A 17,290-nucleotide genomic window follows, 5' to 3' on the forward strand; every position below is an offset into this window, starting at 1 on the left:
TCACATCGACCTTGGAACCATTCCCGACGCGCATCGTCACCTCGTCCTTCGCCAGTCTCCGTTTATTCCGTAGTTCTTGTTTTGAGTTACAAATATGAGCAACCGCACCGGTATCAAATACCCAGGAGCTACTACGAGTACTGGTAAGGTACACATCAATTACATGTATATCACATATACCTTTGGCGTTGCCGGCCTTCTTGTCCCTAAGTATTTGGGGCAGTTCCGCTTCCAGTGACCACTTCCCTTGCAATAAAAGCACTCAGTTTCAGGCTTGGGTCCATTCTTTGACTTCTTCCCAGCAACTGGCTTACCGGGCGCGGCAACTCCCTTGCCGTCCTTCTTGAAGTTCTTCTTACCCTTGCCCTTCTTGAACCTAGTGGTTTTATTCACCATCAACACTTGATGTTCTTTTCTGATCTCCACCTCCGCTGATTTCAGCATTGAATATACCTCGGGAATGGTCTTTTCCATCCCCTGCATATTGAAGTTCATCACAAAGCTCTTGTAGCTTGGTGGAAGCGACTGAAGGATTCTGTCAATGACCGCATCATCCGGAAGATTAACTCCCAGCTGAGACAAGCGGTTGTGCAACCCACACATTCTGAGTATGTGCTCACTAACAGAACTATTCTCCTCCATTTTACAGCTGAAGAACTTGTCGGAGACTTCATATCTCTCGACCCGGGCATGAGCTTGGAAAACCATTTTCAGCTCCTCGAACATCTCATATGCTCCATGTTTCTCAAAACGCTTTTGGAGACCCGGTTCTAAGCTGTAAAGCATGCCGCACTGAACGAGGGAGTAATCATCAGCACGCTCCTGCCAAGCGTTCATAACGTCTTGGTTCTCTGGGATTGGTGCTTCACCTAGCGGTGCTTCTAGGACATAATCTTTCTTGGCTGCTATGAGGATGATCCTCAGGTTCCGGACCCAGTCCGTATAGTTGTTGCCATCATCTTTCAGCTTGGTTTTCTCTAGGAACGCGTTGAAATTGAGGACAACGTGGGCCATTTGATCTACAAGACATAGTGTAAAGATTTTAGACTAAGTTCATGATAATTAAGTTCATCTAATCAAATTACTCAATGAACTCCCACTCAGACAGACATCCCTCTAGTCATCTAAGTGAAACATGATCCGAGTTAACTAGGCCGTGTCCGATCATCACATGAGACGGACTAGTCAAGATCGGTGAACATCTCCATGTTGATCGTATCTTCTATACGACTCATGCTCGACCTTTCGGTCCTCCGTGTTCCGAGGCCATGTCTGTACATGCTAGGCTCGTCAAGTCAACCTAAGTGTATTGCGTGTGTTCCGAGGCCATGTCTGTACATGCTAGGCTCGTCAACACCCGTTGTATGCGAACGTTAGAATCTATCACACCCGATCATCACGTGGTGCTTCGAAACAACGAACCTTCGCAACGGTGCACAGTTAGGGGGAACACTTTCTTGAAATTATCATAAGGGATCATCTTACTTACTACCGTCGTTCTAAGCAAATAAGATGCAAAAACATGATAAACATCACATGCAATCAAATAGTGACATGATATGGCCAATATCATTATGCTCCTTTGATCTCCATCTTCGGGGCACCATGATCATCTTCGTCACCGGCATGACACCATGATCTCCATCATCATGATCTCCATCATTGTGTCTTCATGAAGTCGTCACGCCAACGATTACTTCTATTTCTATGGCTAACGCGTTAAGCAACAAAGTAAAGTAATTTACATGGCGTTATTCAATGACACGCAGGTCATGCAAAATAATAAAGACAACTCCTATGGCTCCTGCCGGTTGTCATACTCATCGACATGCAAGTCGTGATTCCTATTACAAGAATATGATCAATCTCATACATCACATATATCATTCATCACATCTTCTGGCCATATCACATCACATAACACATGCTGCAAAAACAAGTTAGACGTCCTCTAATTGTTGTTGCAAGTTTTTTTTTACGTGGCTTGTAGGTTTCTAGCAAGAACGTTTCTTACCTACGTATGACCACAACGTGATTTGCCAATTTCTATTTACCCTTCATAAGGACCCTTTTCATCGAATCCGTTCCGACTAAAGTAGGAGAGACAGACACCCGCTAGCCACCTTATACAACTAGTGCATGTCAGTCGGTGGAACCTGTCTCACGTAAGCGTACGTGTAAGGTCGGTCCGGGCCGCTTCATCCTACAATACCGCCGAAACAAGATACGACTAGTAGCGGCAAGAAGAATTGGCAACATCAACGCCCACAACTGCTTTGTGTTCTACTCGTGCATAGTAACTACGCATAGGCCTGGCTCATGATGCCACTGTTGGGGAACGTAGCATAATTTTAAAATTTTCCTACGCTCACCAAGATCCATCTATGGAGTATACTAGCAACAAGGGGAAAGGAGTGCATCTACATACCCTTGTAGATCGCGAGCGGAAGCATTCCAATGAACGTGGATGACGGAGTCGTACTCGCCGTGATTCAAATCACCGATGACCGAGTGCCGAACGGACGGCACCTCCGCGTTCAACACACGTACGGTGCAGCGACGTCTCCTCCTTCTTGATCCAGCAAGGGGAAGGAGAGGTTGATGGAGATCCAGCAGCACGACGGCGTGGTGGTGGATGTAGCGGGTCTCGGCAGGGCTTCGCCGAGCTTCTGCGAGAGGGAGAGGTGTAGCAGGGGAGGAGGGAGGCGCCCAAGGCTGTTGTGTTGCTGCCCTCCCTCCCCCCCCCCTTTATATAGGCCCCCCTGGGAGGGGGCGCCGGCCAAGATCCCATCAAGGGAGGGGGCGGCGGCCAAGGGGGGAGACTTGCCCCCCAAGGCAAGGGGGGCGCCCCCCCCCACCCTAGGGTTTCTAATCCTAGGCGCAGGGGGGAGGCCCATGGGGGGCGCCCCAGCCCACTAAGGGCTGGTTGCCCTCCCACTTCAGCCCATGGGGCCCTCCGGGACAGGTGGCCCCACCCGGTGGACCCCCGGGACCCTTCCGGTGGTCCCGGTACAATACCGGTGACCCCCGAAACTTTCCCGGTGGCCGAAACTTGACTTCCTATATATAATTCTTCACCTCCAGACCATTCCGGAACTCCTCGTGACGTCCGGGATCTCATCCGAGACTCCGAACAACTTTCGGGTTTCCGCATACTCATATCTCTACAACCCTAGCGTCACCGAACCTTAAGTGTGTAGACCCTACGGGTTCGGGAGACATGCAGACATGACCGAGACGCCTCTCCGGTCAATAACCAACAGCGGGATCTGGATACCCATGTTGGCTCTCACATGTTCCACGATGATCTCATCGGATGAACAACGATGTCGAGGATTCAATCAATCCCGTATACAATTCCCTTTGTCAATCGGTATGTTACTTGCCCGAGATTCGATCGTCGGTATCCCAATACCTTGTTCAATCTCGTTACCGGCAAGTCTCTTTACTCGTACCGCAATGCATGATCCCGTGACTAACGCCTTAGTCACATTGAGCTCATTATGATGATGCATTACCGAGTGGGCCCAGAGATACCTCTCCGTCACACGGAGTGACAAATCCCAGTCTCGATCCGTGCCAACCCAACAGACACTTTCGGAGATACCCGTAGTGCACCTTTATAGTCACCCAGTTACGTTGTGACGTTTGGCACACCCAAAGCACTCCTACGGTATCCGGGAGTTGCACGATCTCATGGTCTAAGGAAAAGATACTTGACATTGGAAAAGCTCTAGCAAACGAAACTACACGATCTTTTATGCTATGCTTGGGTCTTGTCCATCATATCATTCTCCTAATGATGTGACCCCGTTATCAATGACATCCAATGTCCATAGTCAGGAAACCATGACTATCTGTTGATCAACGAGCTAGTCAACTAGAGGCTCACTAGGGACACGTTGTGGTCTATGTATTCACACATGTATTACGATTTCCGGATAATACAATTATAGCATGAACAATAGACAATTATCATGAACAAAGAAATATAATAATAACCATTTATTATTGCCTCTAGGGCATATTTCCAACAAGAACACTGAAACCGAAAGGTCGAACGTGAATCATATAGTAGATATGATCAACATAGAGATGTTCACCATTGAAAACTACTCCATCTCACGTGATGATCGAACATGGTTTAGTTGATATGGATCATGTGATCATTTAGATGACTAGAGGGGTGTCTATCTAAGTGGGAGTTCTTAAGTAATATGATTAATTGAACTTTAATTTATCATGAACTTAGTACCTGATAGTTTTTGCATATCTAGGTTGTTGTATATCAATGGCCCGTGCTACCGTTCCCTTGAATTTTAATGCGTTCCTAGAGAAAGCTAAGTTGAAAGATGATGGTAGCAACTACACGGATTGGGTCCGTAACTTGAGGATTATCCTCATTGTTGCACAGAAGAATTACGTCCTGGAAGCACCGCTAGGTGCAAGGCCCGCTGCGGAGGAGCAACGCCGGACGTTATGAACATCTGGCAGACTAAAGCTGATGACTACTTGATAGTTCTATGTGCCATGCTTTACGGCTTAGAATCGGGACTTCAAAGACGTTTTGAATGTCATGGAGCATATGAGATGTTCCAGGAGTTGAAGTTAATATTTCAAGCAAATGCCCGAGTTGAGAGATATGAAGTCTCCAACAAGTTCTATAGCTGCAAGATGGAGGAGAATAGTTCTATCAGTGAACACATACTCAGAATGTCTGGGTAGCATAACCACTTGACTCAGCTGGGAGTTAATCTTCCTGATGATAGTGTCATTGACAAAGTTCTTCAATCACTGCCACCAAGCTATAAAGGCTTCATGATGAACTATAATATGCAAGGGATGGAAAAGACAATTCCCGAGCTCTTCGTGATGCTAAAGGCTGCGGAGGTAGAAATCAAGAAGGAGCATCAAGTGTTGATGGTTAACAAGACCACTAGTTTCAAGAAAAAGGGCAAAGGGAAGAAGGGGAACTTCAAGAAGAATAGCAAGAAAGTTGCTGCTCCCGGGAAGAAACCCAAGTCTGGACCTAAGCCTGGAACTGAGCGCTCCTACTGCAAAGGGACTGGTCACTGGAAGTGGAACTGCCCCAAGTATTTGGCGGATAAGAAGGATGGCAAAGTGAAAGGTATATTTGATATACATGTTATTGATGTGTACCTTACTAATGCTTGTAGTAGTGCCTGGGTATTTGATATTGGTTCTGTTGCTCATATTTGCAACTCGAAACATGGGCTACAGATTAAACGAAGATTGGCTAACGACGAGGTGATGATGCGCGTGGGAAATGGTTCCAAAGTCGATGTCATCGTCGTCGGCATGCTACCTAAACATCTACTTTCGGGATTAGTTTTAGACCTGAATAATTGTTATTTGGTGCCAGCGTTGAGCATGAACATTATATCTGGATCTTGTTTGATGCTAGACAAGCAAAATAACCGTACACGTACGACTTAGAATTCTCATCAGAAAATGGTATTACTACTTCAACCAACTTGTTTATGATTTCACGTTTCAAAAGGGATTTCAAACCAAGACCGCTATGTGAGAATCGCTGAATAACGTCAAAAGTATCCCGTAAGTAAATATTATCGATAAAAAACAAACCTAGCGAATCATTTATTTCTTTAAATGGTTATTCATTTAAATCAGAGAATAATGGTTGGTCTATTTATATGACTAATATCTTTTATGGTCATGCACCCTTGATGAGTGGTCTATTTTTGTTGAATCTCGATCGTAGTGATACACATATTCATAATTTTGAAGCCAAAAGATGCAAAGTTAATAATGATAGTGCAACTTATTTGTGGCACTGCCGTTTAGGTCATATTGGCGTAAAGCGCATGAAGAAACTCCATGCTGATGGGCTTTTGGAATCACTTGATTATGAATCACTTGATGCTTGCGAACCATGCCTCATGGGCAAGATGACTAAGACTCCGTTCTTCGGAACAATGGAGCGAGCAACTGACTTATTGGAAATAATACGTACTGATCTATGCGGTCCGATGAGTGTTGAGGCTCGCGGTGGGTATCGTTATTTTCTGACCTTCATAGATGATTTGAGCAGATATGGGAATATCTACTTAATGAAACATAAGTCTGAAACACTTGAAAAGTTCAAAGAATTTCAGAGTGAAGTGGAAATCATCGTAACAAGAAAATAAAGTTTCTACGATCTGATCGTGGAGGTGAATATTTGAGTTATGAGTTTGGTCTTCATTTGAAACAATGTGGAATAGTTTCGCAACTCACGCCACCTGGAACACCACAGCGTAATGGTGTGTCCGAACGTCGTAACCGTACTTTATTAGATATGGTGCGATCTATGATGTCACATACCGATTTACCACTATCGTTTTGGGGGTTATGCTTTAGAGACGGTCACATTCATGTTAAATAGGGCACATCTAAATCCGTTGAGATGACACCATATGACTGTGGTTTGGCAAGAAACCTAAGCTGACATTTCTAAAAGTTTGGGGCTGCGATGCTTATGTGAAAAAGCTTCAACCTGATAAGCTCGAATCCAAATCGGAGAAATGTGTCTTCATAGGATAACCAAAGGAGACTGTTGGGTACACCTTCTATCACATATCCGAAGGCAAGATATTCGTTGGTAAGAATGGATCCTTTCTAGAGAAGGAGTTTCTCTCGAAAGAAGGGAGTGGGAGGAAAGTAGTTCATCACAGAAATCAATTCCAGTGATGCCTACACCAATTATTGAGGAAGTTAATGATGATGATCATGAAACTTCAGATCAAGTTACTATCGAACCTTGTAGATCAACTAGAGTAAGTTTCGCACCAGAGTGGTACGGTAATCCTATTCTGGAGGTCATGTTACTAGACCATGATGAACCTACGAACTATGAGGAAGCGATGATGAGCCCAGATTCCGCGAAATGGCTTGAGGCCATGAAATCTGAGATGGGATCTGATGACCCACAATTATAGGGGATCAATTGTAGCTATTTTCGATAAGTAAGAGTGTTGAACCCAACGAGGAGCAGAAGGAAATGACAAGTAGCTTTCAGTAAGGTAATGTTTGCAAGTGCTGAAATTGTAAGTAGCGGAGTAGTTTGATAGCAAGATAATTTGTAACGAGCAAGTAACGGTAGTAGTAACAAAAGTGTAGCAAGGTAGCCCAATCCTTTTGAGGCAAAGGACAGGCCGAAACGGTCTCTTATGATAAGCAAAGCGTTCTTGAGGGTACACGGGAATTTCATCTAGTCACTTTCATCATGTTGGTTCGATTTGTGTTCGGTACTTTGATAATTTGATATGTGGGTGGACCGGTGCTTAGGTGCTGTTCTTACTCTAACAAACCTCCTACTTATGATTAAACCTCCCGCAAGCATCCGCAACTACGAGAAAAGTATTAGGAATAAATTCTAACCATAGCATTAAACTTTTGGATCCAATCGGTCCCTTACAGAATAGCGCATAAACTGGGGTTTAAGCTTCTGTCATCTCGCAACCCATCATCTAATTTCTACTCCACAATGCATGCCCTTAGGCCCAAATATGGTGAAGTGTCATGTAGTTGACGTTCACATGACACCACTAAGGGAATCACAACATACATACTATCAAAATATCGAACACATATCAAGTTCACATGATTACTTGCAACATGATTTCTCCCGTGACCTCAAGAACAAAAGTGACTACTCACAAATGACAATCATGCTCATGATCGGAGGGGTATTAAATAGCATAATGGATCTAAACATATAATCTTCCACCAAATAAACCATATAGTAATCAACTACAAGATGTAATCAACACTACTAGTCACCCACAAGCACCAATCTATAGTTCCGGTAACAAGATTGAACACAAGAGATGAACTAGGGTTTGAGATGAGATGGTGTTGTTGAAGATGTTGATGGAGATTACCCTCCCCAAGATGGGAGAGTTGTTGGTGATGATGATGACGATGATTTCCCCCTCCAGTAGGGAAGTTCCCCCAACGGAATCGCTCCGCCGGAGGGCAAAAGTGCTCCTGCCCAAGTTCTGCCTCGAGACGGCGACGCTCCGTCCCGAAAGTCCTCTCCTTATTTTTTCTAGGTCAAAATGACCTATATACCAGAAGATGGGCACCGGAGGTGGGCCTGGGTGAGCACAACCCACCAGGGCGCGCCTGGGCTCCCTGGCGCGCCCAGGTGGGTTGTGCCCACCTGGTGGGGCCCCTCTGGTAGTTATTTGCTCCAATAATTCTCAAATATTCCATAAAAATCCTCGTGAAGTTTCAGCTTGTTTGAAGTTATGCAGAATAGGTGGCCTGACGTAGCTTTTCCAGGTCCAGATTTCCAGCTGCCGGAATTCTCCCTCTTTGTGTATACCTTGCATATTATGAGAGAAAAGGCATTAGAATTACTCCAAAAATCATTATTATGGATGAAAACATCATAAATGACAGTAAGAAAACATGATGCAAAATGGACGTATCAGGATCCATGTATGAGAACAAAGTGTGGGCTTTGGTTGACTTGCCCGATGATCGGCAAGTCATAGAGAATAAATGGATCTTCAAGAAGAAGACTGACGCTGACGGTAACGTTACTATCTGCAAAGCACGACTTGTTGCGAAAGGTTTTCGACAAGTTCAAGGAGTTGACTACGATGAGACCTTCTCACCCGTAGCAATGCTCAAGTCTGTCTAAATCATGTTAGCAATTTGCTGCATTTTATGATTATGAAATTTGGCAAATGGATGTCAAAACCGCGTTCCTTAATGGATTTCTTAAAGAAGAGTTGTATATGATGCAACCAGAAGGTTTTGTCGATCCTAAAGGTGCTAACAAAGTGTGCAAGCTCCAGCGATCCATTTATGGACTGGTGCAAGCCTCTCGGAGTTGGAATATACGCTTTGATAGTGTGATCAAAGCATATGGTTTTATACAGACTTTTGGAGAAGCCTGTATTTACAAGAAAGTGAGTGGGATCTCTGTTGCATTTTTTATATTATATGTGGATGACATATTGTTGATTGGAAATGATATAGAATTTCTGGATAGCATAAAAGGATACTTGAATAAGAATTTTTCAATGAAAGACCTCGGTGAAGCTGCTTACATATTGGGCATCAAGATCTATAGAGATAGATCGAGGCGCTTAATTGGACTTTCACAAAGCACATACCTTGATAAAGTATCGAAGAAGTTCAAAATGGATCAGTCCAAGAAAGGGTTCTTGCCTGTGTTACAAGGTGTGAAGTTGAGTCAGACTCAATGCCCGACCACTGCAGAAGATAGAGAGAAAATGAAAGTCATTCCCTATGCCTCAGCCATAGGTTCTATCATGTATGCAATGCTGTATACCAAACCTGATGTGTGCCTTGCTATAAGTTTAGCAGGGAGGTACCAAAGTAATCCAGGAGTGGACCACTGGACAGCGGTCAAGAACATCCTGAAATACCTGAAAAGGACTAAGGATATGTTTCTCGTTTATGGAGGTGACAAAGAGCTTGTCGTAAATTGTTACGTCGATGCAAGCTTTGACACTGATCCGGATGACTCTAAGTCACAAACCGGGTACATATTTATATTGAATGGTGGAGCTGTCTGTTGGTGCAGTTCCAAGCAGAGATCGTGGTGGGATCTACGTGTGAAGCGGAGTAGATAGCTTCTTCGGAAGCAGCGAATGAAGGAGTTCATATCCGATCTAGGTGTAATACCTAGTGCATCGGGTCCAATGAAAATCTTTTGTGACAATACTGGAGCAATTGCCTTGGCGAAGGAATACAGATTTCACAAGAGAACCAAACACATCAAGAGACTCTTCAATTCCATCCGCGATCAAGTCAAGGAGGGAGACATAGAGATTTGCAAAATACATACGGATCTGAATGTTGCAGACCCATTGACTAAGCCTCTTCCACGAGCAAAACATGATCAACACCAAGACTCCATGGGTGTTAGAATCATTACAATGTAATCTAGATTATGGACTCTAGTGCAAGTGGGAGACTAAATGAAATATGCCCCAGAGGCAATAATAAAGTTGTTATTTATATTTCCTTATATCATGATAAATGTTTATTATTCATGCTAGAACTGTATTAACCGGAAACTTAGTACATGTGTGAATACATAGACAAAACTGAGTGTCCCTAGTATACCTCTACTTGACTAGCTCATTAATCAAAGATGGTTAAGTTTCCTGACCATAGACATGTGTTGTCATTTGATGAACGGGGTCACATCATTAGAGAATGATGTGATGGACAAGACCCATCCGTTAGCTTAGCATTATGATCGTTTAGTTTTATTGCTATTGCTTTCTTCATGACTTATACATATTCCTCTAACTATGAGATTATGCAACTCCCGAATACCGGAGGAACACCTTGTGTGCTATCAAACGTCACAACGTAACTGGGTGATTATAAAGATGCTCTACAGGTGTCTCTGAAGGTGTTTGTTGGGTTGGCATAGATCAAGATTAGGATTTGTCACTCCGTGTATCGGAGAGGTATCTCTGGGCCCTCTCGGTAATGCACATCACTATAAGCCTTGCAAGCAATGTGACTAATGAGTTAGTTGTGGGATGATGCATTACAGAACGAGTAAAGAGACTTGCCGGTAACGAGATTGAACTAGGTATGATGATACCGACGATCGAATCTTGGGTAAGTAACATACCGATGACAAAGGGAATGACGTATGTTGTTATGCGGTTTTACCGATAAAGATCTTCGTAGAATATGTACGAACCAATATGAGCATCCAGGTTCCGCTATTGGCTATTGACCGGTGATGTGTCTCGGTCATGTCTACATAGTTCTCGAACCCGTAGGATCCGCACGCTTAACGTTCGATGACGATGTGTATTATGAGTTGTGTGTTTTGGTGACCGAAGTTTCTTCGGAGTCCCGGATGAGATCACGGACATGACGAGGAGTCTCGAAATGGTCGAGAGGTAAAGATTCATATATTGGAAGGTAGTATTCGAACATCGGAATGGTTTCGAGTGGTTCGGGTATTTTACCGGAGTACCGAGGGGTTACCGGAACCCCCCAGGGGAAATATTGGTCCTTAGTGGGCCTTAGTGGAGAGAGGAGGGCCGCAAGGGGTGGCCGACGTCCCCCCCCCCATGGCAGTCTGAATTGGACTAGGGGGAGGGGCGGCGCCCCCCTTTTCCTCTCCCTCTCCCTCTCCTTCCTTTTCCCTCCGGTGGAGAAAGGAAAAGGAGGGGGGGCAAATCCTACTAGGACTGGGAGTCCTAGTAGGACTCCCCCCATGGCGCGCCCCTCCTGGCCGCCGGCCTCCTCCTCCCCTCCTTTATATACGTGGGCAGGGGGCACCCCAAAGGACATCAATTGTTCTCTTAGCCGTGTGCGGTGCCCCCTCCACAGTTTACTCCTCCGGTCATAGCGTCGTAGTGCTTAGGCGAAGCCCTGCAGGATCACATCACCAACACCGTCACCACGCTGTCGTGCTTCATGATGATGATGATTGTTGGCTCTCATTGTGTTGCTCTCTCATCATGGGTGTGCTCGTGCCTGTTGCCTTTGATGATGTCTTTTTCTCAGGTTATTTTGTGGGGGTAATTCTGTGAGGATGCGTCTCATATGCCGGAAGTTGGTAGGGGTAGCATGTTGGGGGTGTTTTCATGTTTTCACTTGTGGTTGCCTTTCGTGGTCAAGTTGTAACGGTTTTCGCCCAGTATCCCATAATTAAGTGGGCAACTCTCTTCTTCTTAATGAGTGAATGTGGCAAAGCTTTTGCCTCTGTTTCAAAAAACCCCGCAAGAATCTGTTAAGCAGGTATTTGGGCTTGTACATAACATATATATTCACAAGAATTTGTTAACACAAGGTTATATTCAATCTTTGTATGAATGTAAACCTGCTAAAAATAAGGGCAGAAAACCTAATAATTAAAGGAAGAAAAAAAGAGAAGGTGGGAGGGGGAGGGAGGGAGGGACGGACGGATGGCCACGACGACCAGAGGCACGAGAAGGCCGAAGTCGTCGTTGTTGCGCGTGGTGCCTGGGGGCGGCGGCTCCAAGACGCACGTGGAATGGCAGGAATCTTATCATTATTTTTTAGTCTCTGAAATTTGATGATTCTGTTGTTTACTCGGTTGAAACTTGATAAAGTTTTAATATCAAAAACGTATGGAAAAATGATCTTATTTCAAAGCCCTCGGTATAAACAACACGAATATACAAACAAACCATAATTTAGATTATTTTTTTTGTTCAAAAAGTATTAAAAAAATAAAATTGAAAGTCAAAGAAAAATGGGGGTCGACTCGAACCAACCAGCGGTTGGATGGTTAGAGGGACAGTGGTATCCCCAGCCCATCAGGGTTCAAGTCCTGGTGCTCGCATTATTTCTGAATTTATTTCAGAATTTTCTGCGATGCGCTTTCAGTGAGAGAAGACGTTTCCGTCAATGACGAGGCGCCTACGGTGACCTTGCAAATCTCAAGATGATATGGCGGCTCAGTCTTTCGAAGGTGCTCATAGGGATAGGGTGCGCGTGTATGCGTTCGTAGGGGTAAGCGTACACGCATATGTATGAGCGTTTGCGTCTATGCTGCCAGGGGCGGATCTGGGCCCCAGGCCCGGGGCGTGGTTTTTTTTAGTTATTACCTAGCCATGTTTTTTGAATGGGCCCGGGGCTTAGCCCAAAACACAACCAGGGCCCAGGCTGTCCATCTTCACAGCGCAGCCCAGCTCGCCCCCGATGCCCAGACCTAGTCACGCCCCGACTCCCCTGCTCGCCTGCGCCCTCCGCCGCTCCCCGCTCGTGATGGCCGCCGGTGACTCCGCCGTTCGCCCGCGGCCCTGCGCCCTCCGCCGCTCGTGACGGCCGCCGGTGCGACCTCCGCCGCTCGTCCGCCTGGCCTGCTCCGCTGCTCGCCCCGTCGCCCGTCCTCTGCTCCCCTGCTGCCCTGCTCCGCCACTCGCGCAGCCCAGCTCACCGCCTCGCCCGCTCTGCTGGTTCCTGCTCTCCGCCACGCGCAGCCCAGCTCGCCGCCTCGCCCGCTCTGCCAGCTCCTGCTCTCTGCTGCCCAGGATTGGTAAGTGGCTGACCATCAGATGCTATAACTTGTTTTCTGAATATTTTTGATCTGCTAGACTGCTATAATGTTGGGATTTGCTACCACAATACCGCTTATGGTCCATTGCTGCTGTCGAACATTTAATTTCACTTGATCAAGACACTGATGTTGGCTTTTCATTTGTCTAAGGTGTTGGCTCTTCTTCCACCGTTGATTAAGTTATGGAAGACACTGATGAAGCAAGCCATTGATTTGGTATTCTTTTTACTGCACGTATTGTTCGTAGTTTTTGTCATCTTTTTTATCAATTTTGTTGTGTCTCTAAGCATTGAGTTTAAATTCTAAATTTTTGGTGCAATTGAGTCATATTTGAGGTAGCTATAGCTAGCTTGATGGATGTTAAGTTTTTCTCTCGCGCCGAAATTTTTTTTTGGGCCCGGGGCTTGCTTCAATCCTGGATCCGCCACTGTGTGTTGCTGCTGTGTTCAAAAAAGAAAAATGGGGGTTGACGCCCGACCTATAGGATGGGTCGATGGGACTACGAGCCTAATTGGTTTGCAGCCAAAAATTGGCAAGCCAACTATTGGCGCTTACCAAAAATTGACGGGCGATTGGTTCGGCTCGAACCGTGGGCGCGCCAACACGCGGGCTAGCCAAATATTGGTGGCCTCACGCACCGCTTCCAGAACCAACTCCTGCCCCCACCGCTCTCCCCTCACGGTTCGCCCCACCAGATCTAACCCTGTCCTCCTCCTTCGCCCTAACCCCATCCCCTAGCGCCTCCTTCCACCGCCCCTGCCCCTGCGCCGCCGGTGACCAGAAAAGCTCAAGGACCTCCGGCGGGAAGTCCTCGGCCAGCTGCCGAGCAGGGCCAGATCCACCGGAGCAGTCAAGGTTAGTTCGTGCCCAAATGTCATGGGACTTCTCTTCTTTCCCCGTGTACTGTACCCAATCACCGCTCTCTCATCCGACTCCACAAGCGGATGTACGTGCTTATTATTTCTAGATGCGAGTGCGTACGTGCTTATTGTTTGCTAATATTTTCTCTGTCTTGTACTCGGAACGAGATTCAGGTACGAATCAGATTATTAAAGTACCTTACATCTGCATAAATTTGAAGCTAAATATGTTGCTTAAAGATCACGGCTGCGTTCAAATTTATGCACGAATCAGATATACGCTAGCGATACGGCTGGGACACGGCGAGCGCAGAACGCGGCCGTGATCTTTAAGCAACATATTTAGCTTCAAATTTATGCAGATGTAAGGTACTTTAATAATCTGATTCGTGCCTGAATCTCGTTCCGAGTACAAGACAGAGAAAATATTAGCAAACAATAAGCACGTACGCACTCGCATCTAGAAACAATAAGCACGTACATCCGCTTGTGGAGTCAGATGAGAGAGCGGTGATTGGGTACAGTACACGGGGAAAGAAGAGAAGTCCCACGACATTTGGGCACGAACTAACCTTGACTGCTCCGGTGGATCTGGCCCTGCTCGGCAGCTGGCCAAGGACTTTCCGCCGGAGGTCCTTGAGCTTTTCTGGTCACCGGCGGCGCAGGGGCAGGGGCGGTGGAAGGAGGCGCTAGGGGATGGGGTTAGGGAGAAGGAGGAGGACAGGGTTAGATCTGGTGGGGCGAACCGTGAGGGGAGAGCGGTGGGGGCAGGAGTTGGTGGGTCTGCCGGGGCACGAACGCACGCACGGCAACAGAAAGGAGAGAACCTTCGCGAGCTATCGCGCCGCCCGCCTCCCGTCCGGCTCCCCTCCCCCGCCGTCGCCGTCGCCGCCGCGCTCGTCCTGGCGAGATTCCGCACGAGCCCAACTGCCAGCCACTCGCTGTCCTGCACTATCCCGCACTATCCCGTTCCACTACAAGTTCGCCTGCCGTCTCTTCTTGCACAGCTGAGCCACTCGCATCCTCGGGCTCAGATCTCTCATCCAAGAGTCCCCCCGGCGGCGCCCCTCCTCCGCCCCCGGACCGTCATCCCGCAGGTAAGCTGAAGCTGACCTCTCTCCGTGGTCGCTCCATGGGCGGGCCGCGAGTCGCCTGCCCGTGCCCGCCATGTGTTCGATGGAATAGCTATGAGGTTGATGTGTATGCGGTGCACGCGTGTGCTTTTGCTTTTCTTGAGCTGCTGCTGGCCATCCCATCCTGATTGTTACGGGTGCTGCTTGGAGGCTATCCGATCGGAATTAGTTGTGACTGAGCAGCAATTTTGAAGCTTCTGCCGATAGGAATTTGACCATGTGGGTAAAGAAAAAAAAACATGCTTTGTGGTATGTGCATAAGCTAAGTAGTTTCAGCAGGAAAGTCGCTTGTTCAGGAAGTTGATTACATGTTGTTGTCTGGATAGGTGCCCTGTTAGCTGTTGCTGCTAGCACTGTTTTTGAGTCGCGCGACTAGTCGTCAACTAGTCCATGAGTCCCACTGCACGGTTTTAGCTCGGTTTTCCGTGAATTAACTGGGCAATTCTCTTCTTCTTTATTAATGATATGAGGCAAAGCTTTTGCCTCTGTTTCGGAAAAAAAAAAGAGTCCCACTGCCAGATGTCGACTCAACCTCTCGACTAGTCGAGACTAGTCGCGACTAGTCCATCGGCCAGGCACGACTCGTCAAAAGTCTCTACCCAAGAACGACTCGTCAATCATCGACTCGAAAACCTTGGCTGCTAGTCTCAATCCCAGGGGACCTCATCGTTGTGTCACTTTAGGCGATCTTTTGGGCAGCTGAAATCTGGTGCTGCAAGTCTAGAGTCCGTCTTTCCGTCCCAGTTCCATTTTTTCTATAGGATCTATTTGATAGTACAAGAAGGATCACGTGTCTTTTGTATGCGTGTTCATACAGTCCTGGAGGAACTCTGTGGCAGGGAGTCCAAGACAACAGATCATCTGCTCTTTACCTGCTGCCGCGTCGCGCACGTCTGGTGTGCCCTTGGCGTCGACCGTGGCCTCCACTGCGGCGATATCTGGGAGGTCCCGTCTCCTCCTCTTGCACCTCAAAAGCACTGGCCTGCTGTGCGACTTCTCCTTGAGCGAATTTGGAATCATCGGCACGATGTGGTGTTCCAAAGCAAACGTCCTGCTGTCAGCCGTGCCGTCGCCGCTGCTGCCGGTGACCTCAAACTTTGGTCCTTCCGCCTGAAGCCTGAAACCGTGGAGACCTGTCAGTTTGGAGCCCATTCCTCCAAAACCTGGACCTGTGATCTCCCTGTAGTTCTGCTTATTTCTTTTCCTGCCTGAACTTTTGTTGGGTAGAAAGCCACAAAACTCTTATCTGTACTCTCCCAGGACTCTGGGTTTAGAAAGCCACAAAACTCTTATCTGTACTCTCCCAGGACTCTGGGTTTGCTGCGTGAGAAATACATATTCAGGTGGGGCGTCTTGCCCCCCGGTGACTTCTCAAAATAAAGAGAAGTCCTGGAGGAAGCATAAGCCATGAACTGTTGCCTTGACATCTGCTTTTCTTCTCAGTGTCGATCTCACTTAATCCCGTAGTACTTATAATATACATCTCGCACACATTTGCTGATGGTGATCGTTCACTTGTTTACCTTTCCCATGCAAGGAAGTCTGAAACCTATGTTTTTTTTTCCTGTTTGCAGGTTTGAGATCGGTGCATTGCTTGGTTGACCCCTACTTGTGGAAATGCTTGATTCACTTATTAGCCATGTAATAAGATCTTCAAACAGCTCTGACTCGTTTTTTGCTGTGCTGTCATCTTCACTTTATCTGACACTTAGTAAAAGCACTGATGTGCCATATTTATCTTGTTGGCCCAGGACCCAAAGGTGTTGACTGAGAAGAAGCCTGATGAGATAATTGCGAGTGGTGTTGTTGAAAGTCTGCAGAATTTTCTGCGCAAGTGCATCATAGCTGTCCTCTCATATGGCCCAATGCCTAAGCACATCGCGTTTATCATGGACGGGAACCGCAGATACGCCAAGTCCAGAAGTATCAAGCAAGGCACCGGTCACAGCGTGGGCTTCGCTGCTCTAATGGCAAGTCTTATCTACTGTTACGAGATGGGTGTCAAGTACATCACGGTGTATGCATTCAGCATCGACAATTTCAAACGCGACCCTAGTGAAGTCAAGACCTTGATGGAATTAATGGAGGAAAAGATCAACGAGCTGTTGGAAAACAAGAACGTCATCAACAAGGTTAACTGCAAGATCAACTTCTGGGGGAACCTGGACATGCTTCCTGAACCAGTGCGGCTGGCGGCCCAAAAGCTGATGGCGAGCACCGCCGAGAACACAGGACTG

General features: G+C 46.7%; 1 protein-coding gene across 2 annotated transcripts in view; it reads left to right on the top strand.

Annotated features, from left to right (window-relative positions):
• Positions 1-12,707: 12,707 nt before the first annotated feature.
• LOC123166607 (dehydrodolichyl diphosphate synthase CPT3) overlaps positions 12,708-17,290 on the top strand; it is a gene marked incomplete in the record, with an annotated part of 5,430 nt that continues 847 nt past the window's right edge. Inside the window, 4 exon segments of one of the 2 annotated variants that reach the window (XM_044584417.1) lie at positions 12,708-13,039; positions 13,211-13,276; positions 16,628-16,694; positions 16,805-17,290. In XM_044584417.1, the coding sequence (XP_044440352.1) occupies positions 16,671-16,694; positions 16,805-17,290 (510 nt within the window). 2 annotated transcript variants of the gene reach the window in all.

This window comes from Triticum aestivum, chromosome 7D (assembly GCF_018294505.1).
Source record: "Triticum aestivum cultivar Chinese Spring chromosome 7D, IWGSC CS RefSeq v2.1, whole genome shotgun sequence".
Taxonomy (NCBI): domain Eukaryota; kingdom Viridiplantae; phylum Streptophyta; class Magnoliopsida; order Poales; family Poaceae; genus Triticum; species Triticum aestivum.